This window comes from Amphiura filiformis, chromosome 5, assembly GCF_039555335.1.
Source record: "Amphiura filiformis chromosome 5, Afil_fr2py, whole genome shotgun sequence".
In the NCBI taxonomy this organism is placed as follows: domain Eukaryota; kingdom Metazoa; phylum Echinodermata; class Ophiuroidea; order Amphilepidida; family Amphiuridae; genus Amphiura; species Amphiura filiformis.
In genome coordinates, this window is record NC_092632.1 from 70,501,025 (window position 1) to 70,527,950 (window position 26,926).

At 36.1% G+C, this 26,926-nt stretch overlaps 1 protein-coding gene across 1 annotated transcript in view; it reads right to left on the reverse strand.

Annotated features, from left to right (window-relative positions):
* Window positions 1-695: 695 nt before the first annotated feature.
* LOC140153644 (uncharacterized) overlaps window positions 696-26,926 on the reverse strand; it is a 36,671-nt gene continuing 10,440 nt past the window's right edge. Inside the window, exons 2-13 of the mRNA XM_072176441.1 lie at window positions 23,583-23,817; window positions 22,632-22,739; window positions 21,214-21,309; window positions 19,606-19,763; window positions 15,260-15,389; window positions 13,286-13,462; window positions 11,505-11,701; window positions 10,266-10,392; window positions 7,091-7,375; window positions 5,214-5,339; window positions 3,813-3,973; window positions 696-3,023 (exon numbers count right to left, since the gene is read on the reverse strand). Of these exons, the coding sequence (XP_072032542.1) occupies window positions 2,885-3,023; window positions 3,813-3,973; window positions 5,214-5,339; window positions 7,091-7,375; window positions 10,266-10,392; window positions 11,505-11,701; window positions 13,286-13,462; window positions 15,260-15,389; window positions 19,606-19,763; window positions 21,214-21,309; window positions 22,632-22,739; window positions 23,583-23,817 (1,939 nt within the window). The 3' untranslated portion in view covers window positions 696-2,884. The remainder of the gene's footprint in view (window positions 3,024-3,812; window positions 3,974-5,213; window positions 5,340-7,090; window positions 7,376-10,265; window positions 10,393-11,504; window positions 11,702-13,285; window positions 13,463-15,259; window positions 15,390-19,605; window positions 19,764-21,213; window positions 21,310-22,631; window positions 22,740-23,582; window positions 23,818-26,926) is intronic.

Here is a 26,926-nt window from a genome sequence, read left to right on the forward strand (position 1 = left end):
ATGTTTATGCACAAAAAATTTCTTGCAGATTAATTCATTTAGCAAAAATATTGTCAAATTTGAAAATGTTCTGGTATATAAAAACATGAGGAAAGAGGAAAACATTTCAAACTTTATCAATGTTACTATTTCCCTGTTGATTTTTCATTTACTTTATTACAGGTTTATGCATCACCCTAAACTACACTACACACATATTTGTGAACACCATTATATACTGCGCCAAGAAAGTATCCTTACACTTGGAAAAATAATCACAATTTTAAAACTGAACAATATCGGGGTAACTTTGTTTTTGTAATAGATGCAGTATCTAATCCTGCACATTATGACACCACATTGAATCCAATGTGACATCCAAAAGTAAAGTTACAAGCAATTGAATAGACAAAGGTCCAGTTTTAAAAGTGACAAATTGGCCTATACAAGGCGCAAAAAGATCCAACAAGCGCCTACACAGTTTCTTCAATGAAACTTTATTTAAAGCAGTATTTATTTCAGTTTTTACGTCTCTGTACTTTTCATAACATGCATTTTATTTGTCAGCTCTTTTGTTTCAGTATTCTTTTGTTCCTTTTGTTTTAAATTAAAGGCACACACAAATTAGACATTTATCACTCTCAAACCAAATGTCTAGTCCGTGGAGTTTTGAATAGGCCAGTGTGTCACTTTTAAAACTGGACCTTCGTCTAATCAAATGCTCGTAACTTTGCTTCTTGAAGTCACATTGGATTCAATGGGGTGTCAAAATGTGCCGGATTAGATAGTGCATCTATTAAAAAAACAAATTTACCCCAATATGGTTCAGTTTTGAAATTATGATTATGTTTCCAAGTGTAAGGATACTTTCTTGGTGCAGTATATCATACACAATCACAGAAAATCTAGAAAATGAAAAATAAAAGAAAAAAGAAACCCAGAAATTGTATTTTTACAGAAGTTTTGTATTGCACTTTGTACTGTGATGAAAGACTATCTAACCACAACACCAAATTTGCACATAAGCTATTATCATGATAATACTTCTATACTAAAAACCAATTATGACCTACATACAATAACTTATTATCGCCCAAAAATATATACATTGTACAAAGCAAAATGCAACCACAATTCAACATAAATGTGATTTCAAAAGTTCCTTGGAAAACAAGGTAGAGCTTGTATCTTTGATATGATGTGGCAGCTGGGTTCCACGGCAACCTGCAACAAAGGCTCTATTGCCTATATGTTTTCTGCATGTGGGTATTGAGAAAAGAGACTTGTATGTTGCGGATTGATTGACTGGACCCATGGAAGGTGAGTTTTCTGGGAGAGCAATTCAGTAAGGTATTCTGGTTCAGAGTTGTAACATTTGTGTACATTGAGAAATTCTGAATTAAATATGAACTTTTTTTCAACACATCATATGAGACAAAATCTCAAAAAGTTAAAACAATGTTTAAGGGCCATTTCTCAAAGGAGATTTGCCACTGATACACACCGTAAGTTCATGAAATGACCCATTGTAAGTGGAGAAATTAACACTGATTTTTTCACGATATGTGACGCGATCAAGCAAAATCAGTCTGAACTCGGAAATATTAAATTTTCAGTTTCTTATAGGATAGTAAAAAGCATTTATGTACAAAGCTGGATTTTGCAGAAAACCCCATTGAAATTGAACAACCAGTTCCAATGAGCAATTAAAGAGTTTCCAAAACAACAGGAAATATTTCCTTTGTTTGGCCATATTTCAAAATCAATATTTCTGAGTTCCGACTGATTTTGCTTGATCGCATCATATAATGAGTTGAACATGACTTTGTGCAATAATCTGATCCATTCCATCTATACCTTTTCAGAAACGACATGACTTTTTCATTGGTCATAGTGATAAATTGCTGGTATATCTGTTTCAATATTGCCTACTTTTGGATCAACAGCATCATCAGATAAGATCCCAAATTTATGATAAAAAATTTTAAGCAAACAGTTGAAATATTAATTAATTTGGAACTGATATAGATAATTAATAGAACTTTAAGGAGGATTTGATTTTTTCATGAGAGAACATTTCAGCAATTAAATTTTTGTTATCGATACAATAAGAAAATTGGACCAATGTATTATATTCCTAACTGAGATATAAATATTTTTATATTACTGAAAACACAATACCAAAGAAATAATTTTTCATTACAAAACAAATGTCAGTGTTTTTGATCAATTGAATACCTGAGTGGAAGAAGGGCCCAACTCCATTTTTTACAAAATGGGTTAGACTCAACATTTTATTGCCAGCAGACTGTTCTTCCTTGTGTGTGAAAGATGAGCCAAAGTCCACTTTATAAATAGTCTTCCACGTACACTTAATCATGGTTTTCATGGAAGAAAGGCCCAACTCCATGGAGTTGGGCCCTTCGTCCACAAATATTGAGTTAAAGAGGAATTTTGTTCATCCATGAAATTTGCTTTTGACTACAATAAACTTCCTTGCTAACATATTACATGCTTCTACTTGTGCAATTAATGGATAATTTTCACATTTCTGTAGCTATTTATAACATATCTGCTTACAAAACTGGCACTTGCAGTATATTAGTGGAAGAAGGGCCCAAGTCCAGCTCGTATTATGACCAGTACCGTTGCCATGGAAACATTGTATATGATTTCGAATGTATGTAGTACTGTATGTTCATGTATTAAAGGCCCCCTGAAGATGAAAACATTCTGTCTATAAAACTTTTCCAAAAATTAAGTTTTTTCTTAATATCTCAAAAACAGTTTTGATGGAGTTGGGCCCTTCTCTCACTCAGGTATTCAATTGTTTTTGCATACTCAAATCATTGCATAATGATATAATTTGCATATTCATGACTATAAGGAAATCATGCATCTACTGCTACCTCAATTTATTCATATGTGTCAGGGGTAAAAGGTCAACTTCTGGATAACCGTGAACTAAAAGAAGCAGCAACGTCATGGCGATGAATGGGAAGAATAATAACCACTGCACATCTTGGGCTAGGCGAGTGTTGAAACTGGAAAGAGTAATAGAGAATTATGAAATTGTCAAAACATGTTGAGTAAAGACTGCAGGTTACTGAAAACAAATGAATATTACATGAATTGCTGTAAATCTAGTGTATTATCAGCACCTGAAAGAGATTGAAATTGTTCTCATACTTTTTGTTTTGCATAGGGTATAAATTGCCACTGAAGTGAATTAGGGCATGATAGTGCTTCACAAAATCACATGAAACTGGGCATTCAAATGCTACTTGTTACATAATTTCAGTCTGTTTTGAACCAGGCAGGGCTACTGGTTGTTGTCAGTTCTGTCATGAGTGGCAAAATAACATACAGAAAAACTTTAAAATTGTGTTTGTTGGCCGGACTTCTAGCAGTTACTTTCCTTTTTAATACAAAAAAAACCTGTTCTAATCATTTTTACAAGGCAGGTACAAACCCCTGTAACCAGTATTATGTAGGTATCTGCATGCAATGCACTGAATATTTGCAATTACATTTTTCAAATGTCAGAACAGCCAGTGGCACACATGATAGTAAATGGGACTGCATGAACAAACCTCATACATTCTCTTATTACACTTAGCTTAGATTAGCTTTATACCCACAACTTAATCCAGTTAAAGAAACATACCAAATGCTCAGTGCCAGAAGTGGGTAAGTGCAATAGCTGCTTTGTGCAGCTGCCATGTATAAATGACTACAATATACTGTGTGTAAATTGCCAAATGTTCACAAGGCAGCTATTGCACTTGCCCATTTCTGGCACTGAGTAGTCGATATATACCAGTTGCACTTACCTCACAGCATATGAATCCACAAATACCTGCCCATACTGATTAGTCATCTGTATAGTGACTACTGTTCTCATTGGTTTGTTAGGTGTAGGCACTGTTAATGTATAATCCCCTGGGAAAGTGAAGGATTTACCTGGCTCTAATAATATTTGACCAGCTAATACCTGTGTGGAACAGAGAAGAGAAATCATGTAAGATACAGAACTTATGAAAATTTCTTGCAGTACATCAGATTTTAACAGGCGAAATCAATACCACCAAAAATAGCAACAACAACAGCAACAACAACAAAAGCAAAAACAACAACAACAACAACAACAACAACAACAACAACAACAACAACAACAACAACAACATAAGTCACTTTTTATCAGTAATAATGGGCTATTCCAGATGTATTCCGCACCCCCCCCTATGGAAGACATAAAAAACAAAAAAACAGGCTGGAGGGTATGGAAGACATTGAGATTAGGTGAAATTCGGCTGCTAAAATTAACAAAAAAAAACAAGAGTGGGGATTGTGAAAGGCCATGATGTGCCTATGGAAGACATTCATATTTCTTAATATTCCGGCTGGAAAATGGTCAAAAATGCTCTAATTCCGGCAGGATCTTCACTTATGGTCGCCATCTCGATTAACCTATGAATGACATTTACAATTTACTTGAATTCTGGCTGGAAACTGAAAAAATGTTCTAATTCCAGCTGGAACCCTATGGAAGACATTTACATTTACTTGAAAACCGGCGGGCCATATTACCACAATTCCGGCAGGGTCTTCCATGGGGTTTTCCTGACATGTGAATTCCGGCTGTCAATTTAGCCCAATTCGGAAGTGTCTTCCATGGGGGGGTGGGGTGCGGAATACATCTGGAATAGCCCAATGTGTAAATTGATAATCTTACTTTAAGAGATTCTGACAAGGCAAGGTTTGTTAAACAGAAGCTTTGCATTTATGTATTGTATGTCCATGATGGTTGTTGTTATGCAATAAATGACCAATGTGTTTAGGAATTCATGTTTTTTAGATTGACAGGCAATATGTGATAAAGAGTCACAATTAAGGTAAAGCTATTCTTAACTAAAGTAATTGCCATTAGTTACAATGCTGAGTAAAATGTAATGTTGTATGTCAAAACCAGGCAGATTTGGTCATAGAATTTTCAGAGGGCAAAGGTCAATATTATCAAAATGGAAAATCAGATTCATTTTCAGTTTGTGTCATTACATACACTTGAACAACTTGAGACCTTCATTCAAAAGCACAGGTGAAAACCTATTAGTTATCCTCCGAGGTGTTATTGACCCCATAAAATACCATTCCATGTCGTTTTGACACACCACATGACAAATATGACATATTTTACACCATATCAAGTTCTGTACTTTCTTAGCATTTCTTACCTGGACAGTATACTTCATCTTCCCTCGTACATCACTTCTACCATCCACAATTTCAAATCTGACATTAAAGTCATTTCCAGTCACAAGCTGTGCTTCCTTGGTAACTTTTGATACTTTTATACCAACCTGTCAAATCAAATAATATATTCATAAAGTTTTACAAACTAAAACTGTAATTACTGTGTGATATCTTAAGGCATGCAAAGTGGGCTGGGGTTACTGTCTTGCCAAATCAGGCACAGGATATTAACATCATGTTCAAGTCATGCTATCAAGACACTATAATTTGGTTCACCTCAAGTTTGGTAGTGACGTCAATGCTCTTTCGCGATTGCGCCGCAAGCGTGCTGACAAACCGCCCATGTACGCCTGCATGTACACTCAGGGCGTTTAACTTAACGCACGCGATTCAATACTGCGGCGAGCGAAATACGCACCTACGTCACTACCAAACTTGAGATGAACCAAATTATACTTCATGGTGATTCTTAACACATCCCACGCCGCAACTTGCAATATTGCATGATGCGCAAAATCACACTCCCAGCGCAGGGCGCAATATTGCGAATGGTGCACGTTTTTAAATTCAGATTCAGATTGGAGATGCTGGTACGGGAAGACATCCCAATGAAAACATGCTACAATTACATGTACTTCATAAGCATATCACAGGATTATTCCTCATAAAGTTTTGAAATTCACCCAAAATTTGCATCATGAATAATTTAATACCATTTTTTTCATGCCATGCTGTATCTTGGATACGCAGGAAGGAGAAATCCCCAGTAGGCTGTGCATAGGAAGCTTTAAACCCAATTTGGAAAACACTGGTCAACAACTTTGCAGTTTCTGTATGATCGGATGATACTAAATCACTGGCTACTTTAAGTGTGCCATACTTTGTTTGGTGCTTGAAGCAATGATGTAACATTTTGGGTAGCGATCAATAATTGCTTGTTCTTGCGTCTGGCCTTTAAAACCAGCCTACTTTTAGTTTTCCAAATATAACATGTGTACAAGTAATAGTTATTCCACGAGTGGCCTTCAGGCCAGGAGTGAAATAAGTTACTTGTACCAAGGCAGAGTGATACATGGAAAAAGAGACCACTGTCTGGCCAACACCTCTTCAATCTATGTTTACAAACATGCTGAGGTCATGGTTGTGTCCTAAAAGTACTAGTATACACCCACATGGAACCCTTGTTGTGAGGTTACATAATGTTGTCTGGAAATTTTCATTGAAAAAAGACCATTCTCTGGGCACACCTGGAATATGAGGATGGTACATTAGTAGTCTACCATGTTACATGTTATGTCTGGAGTAGGACCACTCTTTGGTTGGGTCTGTTTATTTTTGAAGTTTATACTAGAGGGTGGGACAAGTAATCTCCCATATGACTCGTTATGTCTGGAGTGGTACATGGGAGTGGTACATGGGTTTTGACTCCACTCTAGACAGAGTGGTACTAGGCAATAAAATCACCAAGTATGGTACAATGTGCCTAATGAACAGTGCTGTAGCTAGGGGTCATAGCGCCCCCTCTCAATTACTGTATCAATTGCGTAATGAGCGTGCAAAAATTTGCACAAATACTACTACTTTATTATGATCAAGTTGAGTTTCGGTCTTAAAACGGTATTTCAAAGGATTATTTATGTTGACATGTGTGCAACTATTTTGACTTTCATTGCTAGGAGGGTGCTGAATTGGTAGATTTGGCATCTCCCAAGACGTTACCCAGGGCACATGTCCTCCTAGCTAATGAAATGGTAGAATGTCGCATGCACTTTGACACCTTGTACTTAGGTTGAAGATAAGTTAGGCTAAGGACAAAGTGTGCTTCAGGTTTAGGATTACATACATCCTTAGTTCTTACCTTTCCATCCCAATAAGTAAACCTATTATGCGCTGGATTCTCTGCTCTCCAATCTTCCACATCACCCATGGCAACACCACCCTTCCCATCATGCACCTCTTCTTGAGTCCTCAGACACATAACTGTGCCATCATTGGTGCCCAGCAGGAGTTCCAGACCAGGGGTTGTCGGCATAAGGTCTGCTGCTATGATGGGCACTAGGGAGCGCTCATCCACTTCTATTACTTCCACGCACTGACCATCACCAGAGATAACATAGAGATGGTGGTCATATGAAGGCACAATCTATGATCACAAACAAAAGTAGTAACATACGAGTCAAATGTGCTTAATATTTGTCAAAATCTGATTTTCAATACACACAAGATTCAGACAATACCAATGTTATTGGGTCATCACTGCCCCCCCCAAAATATAACAACAAACTTAATACCTTTGTACATGTAAATGAATATCTTGAAATGTGGCACAATCAAACAAGAAGAGTAATTTCTCAAGTAAAAGTTACCCTTGTTTTATCCCTTTTAGGTACAATTACCAAACTGCGTACAACTCACTAAGACTTGAGTCCAGTCTTTTTTTATGGAGTTCAGGGTTAGGGTTTATGGTTGGGGTGGGGTAGTCTTAATACTAGTAGAGCACCCTATTGGGCAATCACTCCCCTTTTATTCTCTTGCCTACTTCACAGGCTGCAATAATATATTGAAACAATATATGAAAATTGGACTTGGCTACTCCTGACTATTACAGAAAACAATGAAAAAAGAATGTCATCACCTGTTAAGCTTTATCTCAAATGTTTTACAATGGGAGTTACTTATTCAACTGAATTGCACAACATTATTTTGATTTCACTCTTAAAAGGGCATTTCGTGATCCACAGCCTCTTCCCCCCACTTTTCTCAAAAAAAGTTGAGATTTTTATATCACTGGAAACCTCTGGCTACATAATGTTTATGTATAAAATATTTCTTGCAGATTAATTCGTTTAGCAAAGATATCATGAAATTTGAATTTCGTTCTGGTGCACCAGAACGAAATTACAACGCAATGTCTATGGAGCAGTGTAATACACATAATCATGCATAACTCGCAAACGCAAAATCGGAATCAACTGAAATTTTGGGAATAGGCTTTTTTCGTGGATATGCACTGAAAAATGTCATAAAAAGAGGATGCTAGGATCACGAAATGCTCCTTTAAGTACAGTTGCATCTATGTTTAAAAATTAAATTTTTAGTTATAAAAAGTTAAAAAAATATAAATAATAGATGAGTTACAGATAAAAATGAACAGTTCAAACACTTTCAAAGCATAAATACCACTTGAGTGAAAACATTGAATCATAAAGAATACACCTTATCATTTGAAATCTTCTTATTTTGTTACATGTTTACAAGCAGTGTCCTTTCTATACTAGTGCACATGGGAACTCATGCTTTAAATCATTAATATAAGACACCGCTATTGATGTTATTTCATGGGCAGCATCATCCCATGAGTACGGCTAGCTTGATACTGTAATTGAATTAAACACCATTCTGGACAATTGGGACTTTAGCTTAAAGGTCAACATAAGGTCATCAGCAGCAAACCTGACCCAGTTATTACATTTTTATGAATTGTTTTCAATTTTCTGTGAGTGTTACAAAATATTGCAATGAGTGAATGTTTAGTTAACGTAAGTTTAATCAATGTACTTGCTGTCATTGTCAAAACATGATAGTTTACCTTCACTAGGACTTGAAATATATTACACGCAAAAAGTATCTGAACACTAAAAACAAAAGCAGTATCTTAAATATATACTTAACCTGATTTACCAAATAAAGTAATAAATAGTTGGAGAAATTTGTTCTAGGTATTTTGATACCTCATTCTGCATTATTGCGACTTTATTTTCCCAAGTTGTATCAATTTGAATAAAAAGAGAGCATTTAAAAAATGTACATAGACTTTTCTCTCCAAACACGCTAGCTCTAATGCACCTATTAGAATAGCAAGTAGGAATCAGCCTGAAGGAAAGGAATAACCCAAATATGTCATTTTTGAAATGCTTTCTTTTTCTTATTTATTATTATTTTTGTTTATTTACTGTTTTTGTGCACAGTATACATCATTTATGTTTGAACTATTCCAAGCCCTTGTCTAATGGATAAACACGTAACTGGTTCTTGAAAAGCATTTGATATACTTTGGACATACTTTAGATCAACTTTCCACCATATTAGATACAAATTTGTTAAATTTGTATACAGAATACAATCAATTCGATGAGGGCTATGTTACACAATTTGGGGATGGCAAAATATTACAGTCCCTATCTGAATGCTGGTTGTGTTTGAATTCACATGATGGGTTGGGCTGCATACAGTGCATTAGAGAGCATTCAACAAACCATGGGTTTTTTCAAGTTTCAAGTTAAAGCATTTAGAATCATTGTTTCCCAGGAAATGGTCAGAGAGTAACACGAGTAGTCTTACAATTAGGGTCTGATTTTCCCCTGGGCCACTCAATATGCCCTACCAGGGTTCGGTTTTTGCCGGCAAAAACCTGTTTTTGCCGGCAAAGTGGCACAAACCTGGCAAAAACTGTTTTTGCCAGTTTTTGCCCGGTTTAAACCAGCAAAAATGGCAAAAAAGCTCATAAACAGTAACACACATCTTTCAACGAATCATTCAACATATTTTTTGTCTCATCAAGTCCTTAAAATGAAAAAGTTTTGAATTTGATACATGCCACATTTCGATTAAATGCACTTGAGCAATGAAAACGCATGCCTTTAATTTCTTAATATATTGCTTATAATTACAAAATCTGGCCTTGTTACACTCGGGAACATATTTTTGTAACTTAATAATTTGTTTTGAGATGAAAAAATTGAACTATAAATCACTTTTTTAGTTTTTGCCATTTTTGCCGGCAAAAACTGTTTTTGCCAAGTGGTTAAAACCGCGTTTTTTTCCACCTGCGGCAAAAACCTGCGAACCCTGTGCCCTACATAGTAGGACTACAGCTGGTCAGTAAGACCCATGGTTAGACTCTCGCTTCCACATCTGTTTTTCAAGTGATAACTTTTAAGATATTTTGGGGATAGATCCATAACTGAACTATCATCGAAAATGCAGTTTTCAGGTTTAAGGCTTCTGCAGGTGCTAATCCTACAGGTACTTACCACATCAAGAGGGTTAGGCTTTGGTTTCAATCTTGCAATCACCACATTAGCTAACAGCTTACAGGATAAAGCTATAGGCCAGCCTGGTAGCACCTTCCCTGTGTTACCTTGCAATGCCCACACATACCTGGTGAAAAAAAATCAGGATTGCTGGTCAACATTGGTGATGTGAATATTGTACAAAATAGCTAGATCCCAATATCATTCTCGCTCTAATTTTGGATACTTTGCTTTGACTGGTGTTTTATATGGAAAAAAATCAATCAGTAAAGGTCAAAGCAGTTGGGGGACAGTGGCGGTGCTGCGGGAGGGGGGGGGGGCAATGGGGCAAAAACCCCAAAATCACGTACATTTCCACTTTTTGCGGCAATTTTGCGCAAAATTTGCCAATTTTGCCCCCCCCCCCCCTGAAATTCACTTTTCCCCCCATTGGGATTTTTCACCTCAACCTAACATGCCAAAGTTTAGTTTCAAATACACACAGAATTAGAGAAGGAGAACCCGGACTCCCTATACCGTTATGTACAATAATAGCGCAGTCAGGTCCTTGCAGACAATACGCGGAGACAAACGAAAACTATCTCATCTGATTCGTCTTGGTATAGTGTGCAGGTCGCATCAAGTGTGTCTCTCAAATGCGCCCATCATCCATGTGGGGCTTGCATAACAACCGATTGCATCTAGCACATTCCGAGGGAACCAAATACCCCAATTTTTGCTCCATGCCTGTATCAAGATGGCAGCCAGCCTAGTCCTGGTTCTCCTTCTCTAATTCTGTGCAAAATACAATTTCTCAAGTACAAATTAGAAAGTTTAGTTTCAAACAACAGATATGTTTGAACTTGTACGTATATAGTATTTCACTGGATAAAAATAGTCCCCTTATACTGGATTGGGGGAAAAACTCTGAGGGATAACTTAACTAGCTCTGAAGAGTCCTTGAGTTTGCGTCACATTATTTCTTACTCTTCACAGTTGGTTCAAGTTTCATCAACAGTGGCAGACCAGAAATTAGTTTGGGGGTAGGGCAAAGTAAGTGGGAGGAATAAATGTTTTAAATTTTTTGCTAAATTGCTGCAAAAAGGACAAATTTCCACTATTTGAAGTTTTTTATGCAGGGGCATGGGGGCCAAAAGTTCTGACAGGAGTGGGGGGATGTCCCCATACCCCCACTGTTCATGAAGTACCATTACAATGGCAATGTTTACCACCACCCACAACCTCAGAGTAAAGACTCACCCATTATTGGTTGGTATGACAACATCCAGGTGGCCATCTTGGTTCACATCAGCTACTCTAGATCCAGGTGATGAAGACCCTGATATCTCAGCTTCCCATTGGACATTGCCTCTATTATCAAAGCACATCACATTACCACTGGTGTCTATTACTACCAGATCCAAGCGACCGTCACCTGTAATTTCTTCTACAGTAATCTGTGAAAAAAAGAAACAAAATGATAATGCTACCACCAATGAATCAAATATTTGTAACCTGATCTGATCCATTGTGCTATTCAGTTGAAATACATACACCCTATGGAAGACATGACCTTAATCTCCACACAGGGAGTGTGAATTTCAAATGGAGTCACACATTCAGGTAACCCCATTTGATATTCACACTCCCTGTGTGCAAGATTAAGGTTATGTTTTCCACAGGGGGTATATGGATTTCAACTGGAATAGCCCATTCAGTCTTATATTCTAATATTTTTTTTGGTCATTGCATATTTTATGAAGTCAAATACATATCAATACAAGATTTATATTACACACTACTAGATTAAAAAAAAAAAAAAATAATAATGGTGACAAAGAGACACAAGCAAAACTGTGATACAAAGAACATTAGTTTAAGATGCCTCATATTTTGAGAAAACATTCAAAATCAAAGGTGATTTGCAAGAACAAATTTACATACTAAAGCTGAAATTTCATTTTCTGATATAAAAGTGAGTGAATCATGATGGATTATTTCTACACTTCAGGATTCTGTGAGTAGTAGAGTTCCAGTAACTTTATCTGGGACTGTTTTTACAAAATATGTTTGTCAAGTTTATGCACTGATTTCATGCCATAACAGAGCTCTAATAAAGAGGTTGATCATATCTGCATTCAAAGTGAATTTTGGTTTCTTATAGACATTTGTTAACCTTTTAAATATACGTCTCAAATTTCAAATCTGGACCTCAAAGGAGATCAGTAGATTTGTAAGAAGAACATAAGAATGTACATTGTAGTGTTGTACTCTTATTCATCCAGTGGCATGCTATTTCTCAGCGTGATACTGCTCTGGTAACTTTGCAGAGTAAGCTTGTTGCAGTAGATGTAAGTACTGAAAGAGCTATATGGAACGGCAGTATTTGAAGGGGTCATCCCATCATGCATTGCAGTGGATCTGTTTGGTCCACAGAGTACTACAGAGCACATATCAACAGTCAAAGTCCCCGTGCATTGTATGCTGTTAATTCTCGCATATTCATGAGGGCCCATTGTTCGATTGTGCCATGTCTAACAATCACGCCAGCATTGCGTGCCTTTGTGTATAAGCGATATAGAGCGTTGCGTGCCTTCGCAATTACGCCATAGACCGTAAATATATGTGGTAATAAGGTTTGCATGTCGCATTTCATGGAACAATCTGTCCTCATTATCGGGTGATGCTGAAACTTTGACTGCTTGTACGAGACTGTTATCTTTTTCGTCCATGGCTTGCTCCATATCAAATGTGTCCAATAATCTTGCGACATATGGAAACTTGTACAACACTTCAGGAGCCATATTTTTTACACTGTAATAAAAGTATACGCATCCATCAGTGAAGTGAGTAATTAAAAGTTTAAATGTGGGATTTTGTGTACTTTTTCAATGGCACATGTAGTTCTAGTAGGTTACAGCAAAGCATAATGGCAACGGGATTCTCTTTTCAGCTGCTGTGATATGGAACAAAGAAAGACTGTCGACCAACCAACCAAGCAAAAAACTAGCAATAAATAAACCTTAAATCTACATTCCTACCTGTCCATGCATGGGTGCTATAGCAACAGGGAATCCCTGTCTGATCTTGCCATTGTGGTTGATAACATACAGACGACCAGCCGAGGTACCGACAATCATCTCCAGAGGACCACCATCTCCCTCCAAGTCTACCACAGTAGGTGTAAATAACACATAGCCTGGGTAAGCATCATTTACCTGACATCAAGAAAAATATAATAACTAGTCATTCTTAAACAATTTCTGCTACATCCTCCATAGTCTGTCTCAAGTTTACAGTAACGCCATGTTGGATTTTGCCCCGGATTTCGCAGTAGCAGATTTAAATAACGCATGCTAACCTAATCCCGCGGGGCATATACACACGTGTAGAAGGGCGATTTGTCCATATGCTTGCGACGCAACCGTGTAAATGAACTGATTTCAATCTGCCACTACAAAATCCAACATGGAGTTACTCTCAACTTGAGACGAGACACAGTAGAAGTCTAACACAATGGATGTAAATATAACACATAGCCTGGATGTAAAGCCCTGGAAGCTCCTGAACAATTCAATTTATTTATTTATTATTTATTTGCGCTTTCATTATACAGGGTAGCCCCTTCAGTGACAAAGCACTGCTATTCTAGGGGCCCTGTTACAGAGAATAACTTAAGAATATAAACAAAAGTATATTAAGAATGGAATAACATTTACAGTACATTGTACATAATGAAATTGGTTAAAATATACAATTACATAACTTGAGTTAAAGCCTTCATGTACGATCTTTTTCAGAATATACCTTTATTTTTTTCAAACTGATTTTTTGGCATATTTGTAATACTTACACATGTTCCAACTTACATCTATGAGCAAAACTGTCAAATTCGCCCTATTTGTAGTAAAACGGGATGATTTTCTGTTGGTCCGACATATTATCATAATATTTCAGATTATGATATGTCGGAACGATCGCAAATCTTAATCTCCTACGAATCCAGTTTGGTTACGCTCCCTCCACACATGTGGAGGGAGCATAACCAAACTGGCTGCATAGGAGACTAACTCTGAGGCTGCACTCGGCGTCCTAATCCAAAAAGTGTGAGATATTTCGAGTGATAGAGGTGAAGTTTATGATGTTGTTTCTTTGCAAATTTACAATGTTTTTCGCATCCAAATGTATTGGGAACTTTCATAATGATTGCATATTATCATTTTGGAAGAAAAAAAGAAAAATCTAAAAATTTAAAAAGATCGTACATTAAGGCTTTAACCCTTTTATAGTACAATAAACTTTAAAAGGTCTTTGGTATTGTAACACCAACAATTGTACAACTTACTATTTAATTGTAAATGTTGCCATATATGTGATGATATTCATTAATAATTTATCTCAATTTAGATGTTATCTTTCTTTGCTACTTGCCCGGGGATACCTGACTTACCATAGTAAGCTCCAAGTTGATTTGGTGAATAGGCTGACGTGAAGTAAGATTACACACTACAATCCCACCTGCTAGATAATTATTAAGCTCTGATAATCCTACACCTGACTTACCATAGTAAGTTCCAAGTTGATTTGGTGAATAGGCTGACGTGAAGTAAGATTATACACTACAATCCCACCTGCTAGATAATTATTAAGCTCTGATAATCCTACACCTGACTTACCATAGTAAGTTCCAAGTTGATTTGGTGAATAGGCTGACGTGAAGTAAGATTACACACTACAATCCCACCTGCTAGATAATTATTAAGCTCTGATAATCCTACACCTGACTTACCATAGTAAGCTCCAAGTTGATTTGGTGAATAGGCTGACGTGAAGTAAGATTATACACTACAATCCCTCCTGCTAGATAATTATTAAGCTCTGATAATCCTACACCTGACTTACCATAGTAAGCTCCAAGTTGATTTGGTGAATAGGCTGACGTGAAGTAAGATTATACACTACAATCCCTCCTGCTAGATAATTATTAAGCTCTGATAATCTTACACCTGACTTACCATAGTAAGCTCTAAGTTGATTTGGTGAATAGGCTGACGTGAAGTAAGATTATACACTACAATCCCACCTGCTAGATAATTATCAAGCTCTGATAATGGTAATCCTACGCTGGCTAAGTCCTCATCAGATCTATGGTATAAAAATAACACAAACATTGCAAGGATGTCTAAAATTTTACAATGTACTATAATGGTGTAACTGATTTCAACTGATCTCTTTTGTGCTAAACCTGGTCCTGTTTACATCATAAAATCTGCACATCTCCATGTCTCCATCTGAGTGACCATCTTGTTGAACAAATCGACACAAGCAATTTATAGCTGATTGATGAATTAGTGTTATGTAGATAGGTAAAATTATTTATTAAGGCTAGAAATATGCCAAACTCTCTTTTAAAGTATTTGGGCCAGACTCCTCTTCAGTATATAAGACGTGCCATGTCAAAAGGAGACACTTTTGGGCAGAATCGTAAATGGAGAAATGATTTTTTCACAATTTGGATTTGTTGCAAATTTGTGATGTTATAAAATGTTTAAAATATTGTCTGATAGTTTCAGACCGGAATATAACTGGCATCTTAGGTAACATTTTCAAGGTAATTCCTATTCTCAACATTGTCAATAATATAATTTTATAATACCGTAACTTACAAACTCAGTATCTTCGCTTAGGAATGTCTGATTTCATTGGGGAAAACAGCGTTGTGGAGCAAAATATCTCTATATTTAAGATATGTAAAAACCTCAAAAATTGATAACCTGCCTAAAAGTGTCTCCTTTTGTTGTAGGGTTTTGCCATTCCTCCCACACAGGCATCGCTTTACCTTCCTAGCATTAACTTGTACCCACTTTTACACCTGGGTTGAGAGAGGCAACAGAGGAAAAGGACCTTGTTTATACGCACAACACTATGGCATTAATAGGGTTTGAACCCACAACTTCGCAATCACGAGTCAAAAGTCTGTACTGCTGAGGAACCATGCCATCAAGAATCGGTGCTATGCACATATTTCATCATAACTCCAACTTGTTAATACACACCTATGACGTCGCGCTATTGTTTTACCGCTCCATTGTTTTCCACGAATGGAGCGATGATCACAATAACACGCCATTCGTAAATGCCTTTCTCTTTTCTCTGAAAAGCAAATACTTTTCAGGGAAAAAGTACTGGCATTTACGAATGTAGTGTTAATATCAATTGCACTTTTGAAAAGCAAGTATTTGCGAAAAGTGCGGTATTGTTATCATCACTTCATTCATGCAAAACAATGATACGAAAAACAAGAAGAAAATGATTTTCATTAATACAATAAATTGAGGAAGCGGATAGCAACATTTGCACAGTATTGTCATGGGACCTGAGAGCACATCAGACATATCGAATTGCATGCTGAATACGAGGATTGTCCCTATATCTAATAATAATAATAATTTTGATTTTGTGAAATTCGCGATATAATACAAATTATTAAAATTTCATATTTTTTATATTTTTCCAAATGTAACAGTCCTCGAAGTAAACTTTATCAATCTAATGATATGTAATTAAACTATAGGCCTATGTAGCTGGGATGAAAAGCCGACTCAATTGAAAATTTGACCTTTCATATAGAACTTAAACATTCGTTTCCAAAAAGACCTACATTTTTTAGTGTTTTGAGGAAAAAATCTACATCTTTAATAATGAAGGTCACAATTTTCATATGATTGACGGCTGTTCAACCCAACTTCCTACTATTTACTGCATATCGTTAGATTTATACAATTTACTTTGAGGACTGTTAAATTTCAAAAATATCAATTTTTAATAATTTGCCTTAAAATGTGTATTGTATCGCTAATTTAATAAAAATCTAAATTATTTGATATCAGAAGGATGTGTCTGATTTGCTCTTAGGTGCCACAAACAAAATACGTAAAAAACGTAAGCTATCCGAGCCCTTACAATGCAATCTGTGAAAAGCAAGTCAAGATCAAAACGGGCAGGTTAAATTGTTGGCTAAGTACGTTGTACTTATTATGCAAGATGTGTTTTACCCTCACTTAGGCTTTACTTCGTAGTCCTTTACTTTTATTTATTTGGACCTTTCTTTCTACGCTTACTGTTTTTTATAACATTTTTTTTTTTTTTTTATATTTTTATACGTTTCAGTGGCTTAGGCCCTACATATAATTTGTCATATTTTGGGCAACATTGCTACATATACATAATACACATTCTGTATCAATGTATTTAGGCCTATGAATCTGTTTATTTTCAAATCGTTCTCTTCGGGCATGTTTAATAATGATAAAAGCCACAGTAGGTCTATTTTCTGTATAATTTTTATTTGTCATTAGTATATCTGATGTTTCATCTGATGGTATTTTGGCATGCTTGAATATTTACTTACATCGATCAGTAGGCCTATCCGATACCGTAAAGCGGGTAACTTTGGGCACTTTTCAGAGTTTTTAAACCACTGCTTCCAAACAAAACCAAATATATTTCTAATTATCTCTTTTTTATGACGTTAGGGTTCCTTCTACACCTTGAAGTTGAAAAAGATTTTTGAATAATTTTGAAAGGGTGCCCTAGGGGTTGAAAATAGCCTGACCAAAGTTACCCGCATTTGGGGCAACTTTGGTCAGAGTATTACATTCCATGAAGAAAAGAAAATGAAAAAATTTGATCTTCGCTGTATATGGGCAAGGTTTTGTTTTTTGTGACATTTATCCCCATGCAAAATTAAGCAAGCAAGCATCCTTGCTCACAAAAATCGATTTTTATTTTGTCTGAAAAAATGTAAAAAATGCTCATTTTGGTCAAAATGCCAATATTTTCGTAACTTTCAAAGAAATTGGCAAATTGAGACCAAATATGACTAAAAACAATATTGCTGTCTGGAAATATGACCATTTAAAAATATATTTGAACGACCAAAGTTACCCGCTTACCGAAGTTACCCCCATTTTACGGTAATTAAATATTACAATGTTAGGGACGCTCCATTTGATTTCGGAAGGGGGACTGGAAGTTGAGGTGGCTTTTATTTCGCGTCGAAGGCGGCGAAGTTTGTTTTGTTTTTTGCCGACAAAGTTCAAGGACAATAATAGGCCTAAGTAAAATGTGTTGTAGTACATTTAAAATTTTCGTACCTTTTCGTACCTGATTTTGGTCCTTCTGCTGCGAATCAACGATATATATCCTCGGAATGATTCCATCACAAAATTATCCAAGATAAACAATAGTGTCCATAATTGCATGGTTGTTCCAAAATCGTAAACTCGATTCACAGAGAAGAGTATCATTGCTCAGGTATAGCGATAGGTGTAGTTTTCTTGAGGTTGACAACTGTAATGACCATTTCATATGAGCCTATACATGCTATATGACCTTTTGCCAATTTTCCTTATTATGCAAAATAGAGACCTAAACGCAACATGACGCAACTACTTCAACAGTTAATACATTAGAAGTGGGCATAAAGAACTATTGATGGTCTAATCACTTTAATGATTTTACTGAATCTCACGTTTATTCAATTTGTGTAACAAACATTTTAAATCTTTATAATTCAAGAAGGTGGTTACGGATGATTTGAACTAAACACCTGGATCGTGATATGATGGGTATTTCTATAGAAATTTTACATAAAGCTGAGTCGGACTATTTTTGCACTCGCACCTAAAATTTAGTACGATCATTATATTAGTGTATTGTCCGGCATCAATGAGTAATTGATCAATTTGTAAAAACAACCTATTTCAATAACACTCCATTCGTGAAAAATAATGGAGCGGTAAAACAATAATAGCGCTGACGTCATAGGTGTGTATTAAAAGTCGGTTAATGGCATGCGGATTAGAGCGTGAGTGGGTAAGAATGGCCGCCGCTCAGCGCTCAGCCATTCTTACCCACTCACGTTCTAATCCTTGGCCATTATCCTATACGTAACCTTCTTTTATTCTAATCCTTGGCCATTATCCTATACGTAACCTTCTTTTATTACCGTACTGACGCGAGTATAGTCCCACCCCGTTTTTGGGACTATACTCGAATTTCAAAAAAAATTTTAGGTCAACCATGAATGATCCTAGCATTTAGGTCTAGGTCCTGGGACACTCCAAAGCCGAAAAAATAAATAACTTAAAATTAAATTAATTTTTTATTAACTTAAAATAAAAAAAAATAAATTTTTTTTAATTTCTGAAAATTGGGGGTGGGACTTTACTCGAAGGTGGGACTATACTCGCATCAGTACGGTAATTGATTGGGAGTTTGTGTTACTGAAAAGGAAAACCAATTACTACTCTCTTACATGTACTTTGATACTGTAAGAGAAATTTCTGGATTAGCTCACCTGTACATTTCTTTGTCAAAATAATAGCTAACTGGTAGAATAAGTTCTTCAGTGACCCCATCCCTGTTGAGGTCAGCTATGACTGGTGTTGCTAACACATGAGGAGGAACATTGACATATAAACTATCAGATGTTCTCCCAGCTCTATAGTCTTGCACCTGATGGTAATGAAAAATCAGATATTTATTTAAAAAACAAACAAATAAAACAACAAAACCAGGACATACTATGAAAAGGGACTGAAAATAAACTGGCTATGTACAACATATTGCTACATGTTTGTGTAATAGTCATAATTTTCTACCAAAATGCAAGAAAGTTGTTCACTGCCTTTCTCAGGAATTCATGAGGATGTACTGACTTGATTACCTACCGGTAGATGCCTGTTTCAAATTAATACAATATGAGTTAGAAATGTGCAAATTGTGACCACACAATCTAAATGGCAATTTAGTTAAAATGTTACATATCTCTCCTAACTATATCTTTTAATCCAATCCAAGACAACGATATCTAGCATGACTAGTTTGAAAGTACATGCCTGTTTAACCTCTTTCTTACTACTCTTTTGATGTATTGTAGTTATACAACTGGCTAACTTATTGTGCAGTTTCAGTCACCTTTTAATAATGCAGAGTAATAATTTAGTTGTTTGAAGGCATTTTGTAAAGTAAGTTTCATATTCTTATAGAATTCTGTGAATTGAGAGTGCGAGAGAGAATGAAATAATGACCTTGATCCAGGCCCCTCTGATCTAACAAAGTATAAAATGTGATGCAAACAAACAAAATGAGACATGCTGACAATTACCAACTTTGCCTGTAAAAACCTGCAATATTACACATTTTTTTGAATGAAAATGCTATCAAAATGGCATCAACTGGGAAAAGGGCAGCACATTTGTTTTGGATAACATTGGCTGTATCTTAATATTACTTTCCCCAACATTTTACACACTGTGTATGATTGCATCACATATTGTAACGTGCAAGAAAAGTATAAAAAACAAAGGGCCCATACCTATTTACCAGTGCACAGCCTTCCACAGCCAAGCTGCAGTCACAATGCTTAAGCTCCCAATAAATGATGGAATCCTAAGGCAAGCTGGGGAAAGCTGCACACTGGTATTTAGGTATGGGCCCTAAAACATTTTATATAGGCCTACCTATTTACCAGTGCACAGCCTTCCACAGCCAAGCTGCAGCCACAATGCTTAAGCTCCCAATAAATGATGGAATCCTAAGGCAAGCTGGGGAAAGCTGCACACTGGTATTTAGGTATGGGCCCTAAAACATTTTATATACCTATTTACCAGTGCACAGCCTTCCACAGCCAAGCTGCAGCCACAATGCTTAAGCTCCCAATAAATGAGGGATTCCTGAGGCAAGCTGGGGAAAGCTGCACACTGGTATTTAGGCATGGGCCCTAAAACATTTTATATACATTGTAGGCCTACCTATTTACCAGTGCACAGCCTTCCACAGCCAAGCTGCAGCCACAATGCTTAAGCGCCCATTAAATGAGGGCTCCTGAGGCAAGCTGGGGAAAGCTGCACACTGGTATTTAGGCATGGGCCCTAAATCATGAAATGAGTGAAAAATGACAAACCTTTGGTGAGAATGGTTTGATGAACATGTTAATATTAGATGGAGTGATCTCAACATCCCTCTCAAACATCACATACATAGCAACTAAATGAGGTACCTACACAAAAATGGCATACAATAAAATGGATTAGTCTGGAAAAGTTGGGTAATTAAAGTTTAATAAGAAATCGCTCTGAAAAATTATTAACAAAGTTGTGCAAGTAGTTCCTTTTTAAACAGAAGTGTCAGAAAACAGGCAATACAAATGATTGATAGAAGCATTCTTTACTAGCAATGGTCACCATATTAAATTCCAATATTTTGTTGATGAATTTTGAATGCAGAAAGTGAAGAAGCACCAGGTGACTTGCAAGCAATGAGTCTCCAACACTGAATTCATAGGAAAATGGTCAGTTTTCAAAGAATCTTAAATTAGTGGTTACTATTTGATAATTTTCTGATAAGTAGAATTCAGACAATAGCAAGTACTGTGTAGAAAGAACTGCTGTGCATGTGTGTGTGTGTGTGTGTGGGGGGGGATTTGCAATGACCTACATATAAGGACACCCACAAGAAAATACCTGGAAAACCAAAGACACCCGATTGTCTCTACCATACCAGGTTATTGCAAATAGCAAATAAGACAGAGTATTATACTAAGTCTTATAGTCAAGTGGGTCCACAGTTTGGCGCTTAGCTTCAGGGCAGTGGAGGTCCTCGGTTAGACAGGAACAAGTCCCAAGTCCACAGTTTTCAAAACATGGGGTCCTCAGTTGCAGGCCTTTACAAGTAGGTGTGTGTGTGGATTTGGTCACAGACCAGGGTCTTAGCTAGAAATTGAGAGTTGCCCGTCATTTGAGTAAAAGTGCCTGTCCTAATTTGACCTTTAAAACATCTATAGCCCATTGGGGGTTCAAAGAGTTCAAATATGTGTTGATATGGCCTTGTTCTACAAATTGGGTCTACTAAAAAGGTCAATTAGCTTCTCAAAACATACAATTTATAATATAGCATCTGTCAAAGGCATTAATTTTGCCCGTCCCAGGAGCAAACTCCCTGTCTAAAATGACGGCCAGACGGGTGGCTAGCTACATGTAAGACCCTGTCACAGACCTTCATTTTTGTGGAGCTCAATTGCACCAGAGCTCCTACAGCTCTCCTTTCAGGAGTATGATTTACTGAGCTCCTCACTACTTGATACAGATATTAAAAGATTGTGCTCCTTGTTGAGCACCTTAGTAAACACAGGAGAGTGATTAACAGAGCTCCTGCAATTTCAAAAATGAAGGCCTGTGTGGATATACATGTATGTGTGGGTGTTTCATATGTGTGCTCATATGTCCTCTGGTGACATCCCTACAAACAGTTGGTAATCTATTACACTGTCTATTGAAGTGGCAGTAACCACATACAAAGTCAAAGTGGAAAAAACAAACTCACCTTGAGAGATGTACCTTGTAGCATATGACCTTGATTATCCAGGAACATGACCTCCCCGTCTGATGTACATACCATGATTTCTGATCTACCATCTTTGTCAATGTCATACTGTGGAATCAGGTAAACAATAAAGAACATAAATAAATATTATTTAGACCAGGTTCACTTGGGAATTATATAATTCCCGTCGACCATGCCACTGTTTTTGTGCGTAATACAGAACATGTTTGCTAAAAATTGTTGGCAATTTAAAAAAATTTTTGGCAAATTAAAATTTCTTATAAAATATATATGATGATAATTTTCAGTTAATTCTTTAAAAAGCAGTTTTACATGATACTTAATGGTCACAGTACCAATGAAGTAGCTGGGCAGTGTACCTCTGGGGGCGCCAGCAATATTAGGAATCTGTGAACATACTTCTTACCCCATTTCATGTAACTGGGGTCCAATATTTGTTGTTAAAATTTAAAAACATTTTTGTGAAAGTGTTTAATTTAGCTACAATGTAATGTTTTCTTGGAAAACTAGAATAAATATGGCTCCATTTTTAGATTCTCAGGGGCACATCGCTACTAGAGCCGTACTATTACGCTGCCTTTCGTATTCGCCGAGGAGGGATTTCGACCTCCTCGTTTGTTTACAAAACTGTTCCGCTTGTCCAAATACTCAAGTATCAAAAGGATGGTCCACAATAGAGTGATTCACGCAACATGAATAGGGGATTAAAAAACTGTAAAGTAGGACCATGTGCTTCTTTTGTCCAATTTGGCATCAAGATTTTGAATGGAAACAGTTCAGACCCAGAACACGATCATGTCAGAAATTAATATTTTGTTCTGGGTCTGATTATTCGGACTAATCCCTACCCAAACCAAACTTGAGTAATTAGGTAATTTGGAAAATTTGTCATAGCCTGAAAATCTTTTTAAATATCTTTTCCCAACATACCAGGAGAGGACTTGCATGGAAAGAATTATCCTGCATATTAGCCGGCCATGATCCACTCAAGAACTGTCCGTTACTTCCTTGCAGGACTGCTACCTCTTCTGTAAAGGCTGCTGTAATGATGTCCACTGAATCATCTGCATCAATGTCTGCTACTAAAGCTGGGCTTGCTAGAAGACTGTTGCTGACTTCTGATGTCCAGGCGATATCAATATCATAATGACATTTTTCTTTACCACTGTTAGGAAGAGAAAACACATATAAACTGAGCTCAAAAAGAAACTTATAATTTTTCACAAGGTCATATCTTGAAATCCTGTCCATCAAATTGAACCAAAATTACACGCAGATTTACTTCAATACTCTACTCTTAACACATGTCAGTAACCAAGCAGTTATCCAACTGACACAACAGCAAAATGCACTGACATGGGACAGCTTCCTGGACCACATTTACAGCCCAGCCCTGTTTCATGAAAAAGTGTATGAAAAGCAGAAAGCAGCACCGTTTTATCATCTGTGCAAGGATCTTGTGTGCATTCTCACAGATTTTTTGTCCTGGGTGCCAAATGTTGGGCTGTGAAAGTGAAGGAAGTCAAGGAAGCTGTCCCATGACAGTGCATTTTGCTGTTGTGTCAGTTGGACAACTGCTTGGTTACTAACATGTGTTTTGAGTAGAGTATTAAGGTAATCCTGTGTGCAATTTTGGTTCATTTTGATTGACAGTATTGTAAGATATGACCTTGTGAATCACAAGTTGTAAAAATTTATAAGTTTCTTTTTGAGCTCAGTTTATTTTGTAACATACACTGTTGTACAGTATTAAAGATGACTTATTTAGAACTTAAATATAAACAGTTCAGGTTGTGAGGTCATAGAGTAAATTTCAAACTAAACTTTTATGGCCGCTTTAATACCAGTCGTGATTGGCATTGTTTACTTCCGAATTTCCATTGCTTTACACATGTCATGCAGATGCTTCACTGATTCTGAAGCGTTTTGAGATAGCTCCACATCCTATCCTCATATGCATCATCGGTTAGGCTAATGAAAGTTGATTCCTTGTTTCCTGTTACCCTACTCTGCTCAAAACCAATTGCTGGCCAAATATTTCATTATTTTGAATAAAATGTTGATTTCTAACAAACTTTAAAATACCAATAAATAATTGTGGTTTTAAATAAATCATAAATCTCTTTCTGTTGATTTTCAGGGATGTTCTTTGCAGTAGGAGCATGGTATATGGTTAATAATGAATTAATAATGAATACCTACTCAATTTCTCTGTCCCGCACTTTTTGATCTGCTCTGATCTCATCCCCTAAAAAATATTGTGAAACTTTTGATAATAGTTGTACAATCACCTTCATGTGGTTGTATTAAAACTACATCTGTAAACTGCAAACTGTGATTTATCACATGTATACATGGCTAGTTATTGGTTTACACATGTATGTAACAGATGCAATAATGAAATGGTATGAAATAATGAATAATGAAAAATGAAATAGTCACCTACACAGACATGAAAAATTGTAACGGATCATAAGCAACATTAGACCTATACCAATTGCATTATGTACCCACCACTGATCTTTTGATTGGTAGAATGCAGTCTAAACTATTATTAACATCGATCTAATTGTTTCTATTATTAATAAGATATTAAAGTATATATTTTAGCCAAAAAACAAAAACAAAATTCTTAATTAGCTGCTTAATTAGCACTTAATTTCTTAACGAAGCGCTCATATGGGCCTGTATTGCGTAACAACCGAGCTCATGCAGCCTCACCTATTTTCAATTTTCTAAGAGAATTTGAAGATAATTCCCAACAAATAGGGTATCACAGAAAAGCTAAGACTCTGAGCAATGTTACTGAGGCAAAGATTAAGTTGTGTAAGGATCTATGTTTTGTGAATGAAGTTTTTGTTGTTGAGTAATGTTATGTAATGGTTTTCTATGAAAGTGAGTGAAAGTTTGTTAAACTCACACCTGGATGTGAAAAGTGTGAAAAAATCGGCCAAAGCACTATCATATGAAATGAACAAATGATAAAGTTCAAAATAAACATCTTTAGGATGACAAAAAATGCACCAGGAGTTCAGAGTGAGATGATTCCCATTATCAGTCCACTACTCAAGATTGACTTCAACAGTGATTATAAGCTAAGTTTCTGCTTACATTGCCCCCTGTACTAACAGTATTTTGCACTGTTGTTCTTAACACTTTTACATACTAATGAACATGTGATTGGCAGTAAGTACTGAAAAAATAAAGCGAATAGCTCTTTCCAATAATTTTTGAGACCATTTTTTTACCAGATCAGTCCATTTTCCAAGATGCTTGTTCAGAGATATTTAACAATGGACCAATAGGGAAAGCATGTAATGCCCTTTGATTTCTATAGTTAACATGGTTAACGTGTATAGTATTACAGGCCTACATTATATTTCATCAGATTTATTGTGTTAATTGTTGTCATTATGAATTTTTTAAATGACATTTAAGTTTCAATATCAATTCTAGGGTTTCATGTTAGCAAAAACATAGATTTCATCATATAGATATTAAGGCTGGCATTTTCGGGCGGGTTAGCGGGTACCCGCCCGAGATTACATTACCCGGGTAGGAAATACCTCCCGGGTACCTGAAATTCAAAAAAAAAAATTTTTTTTTTTTTTTTTTTTAAGTTTTTATTTTTTTCGGTTTTGTAGTGTCCCTGGACCTAGACCTAAATGCTAGGATCATTCATGGTTGACCTAAAAAAAAAAAAAAAAAAAATTCAAGATATTTTGTTATTTTAATATGAAAATTGATAATTTGTATTCATGTCATAGTCTATTAATGATTTCAAAATGCATTCAAATTCAATACATTTTGAAATCATTAATAGACTATGACATGAATACAAATTATCAATTTTCATATAAAAAATAACAAAATATCTTGAATTTTTTTTTTTTTTTTTTTTTAGGTCAACCATGAATGATCCTGGCATTTAGGTATCTAGGTCCAGAGACACTACAAAACCGAAAAATAAAAACTTTAAAAAAAATAATTTTTTTTTTTTTTTTTTGCAATTCGGGTAACCGGTTACCCGCCCGAAAAATGCGCCGGGTACCCGGGTACAAAATTACCCGAAAATGCCAGGCCTAATAGATATAGATGGAAAAGCTGAAATTGCAATAGGCATATATATATATACAAAAGAATTTGGCCAGTTCTTTTGTGCTTACCTACACACAAGCAGTGTGTGCTATTTCTTGTTACTTCTGGTTGTTACACATTTGGTAGGTCTGATCTTGCTTATGACCAACGGGAAACAAGGAATTGACTTTCATTGG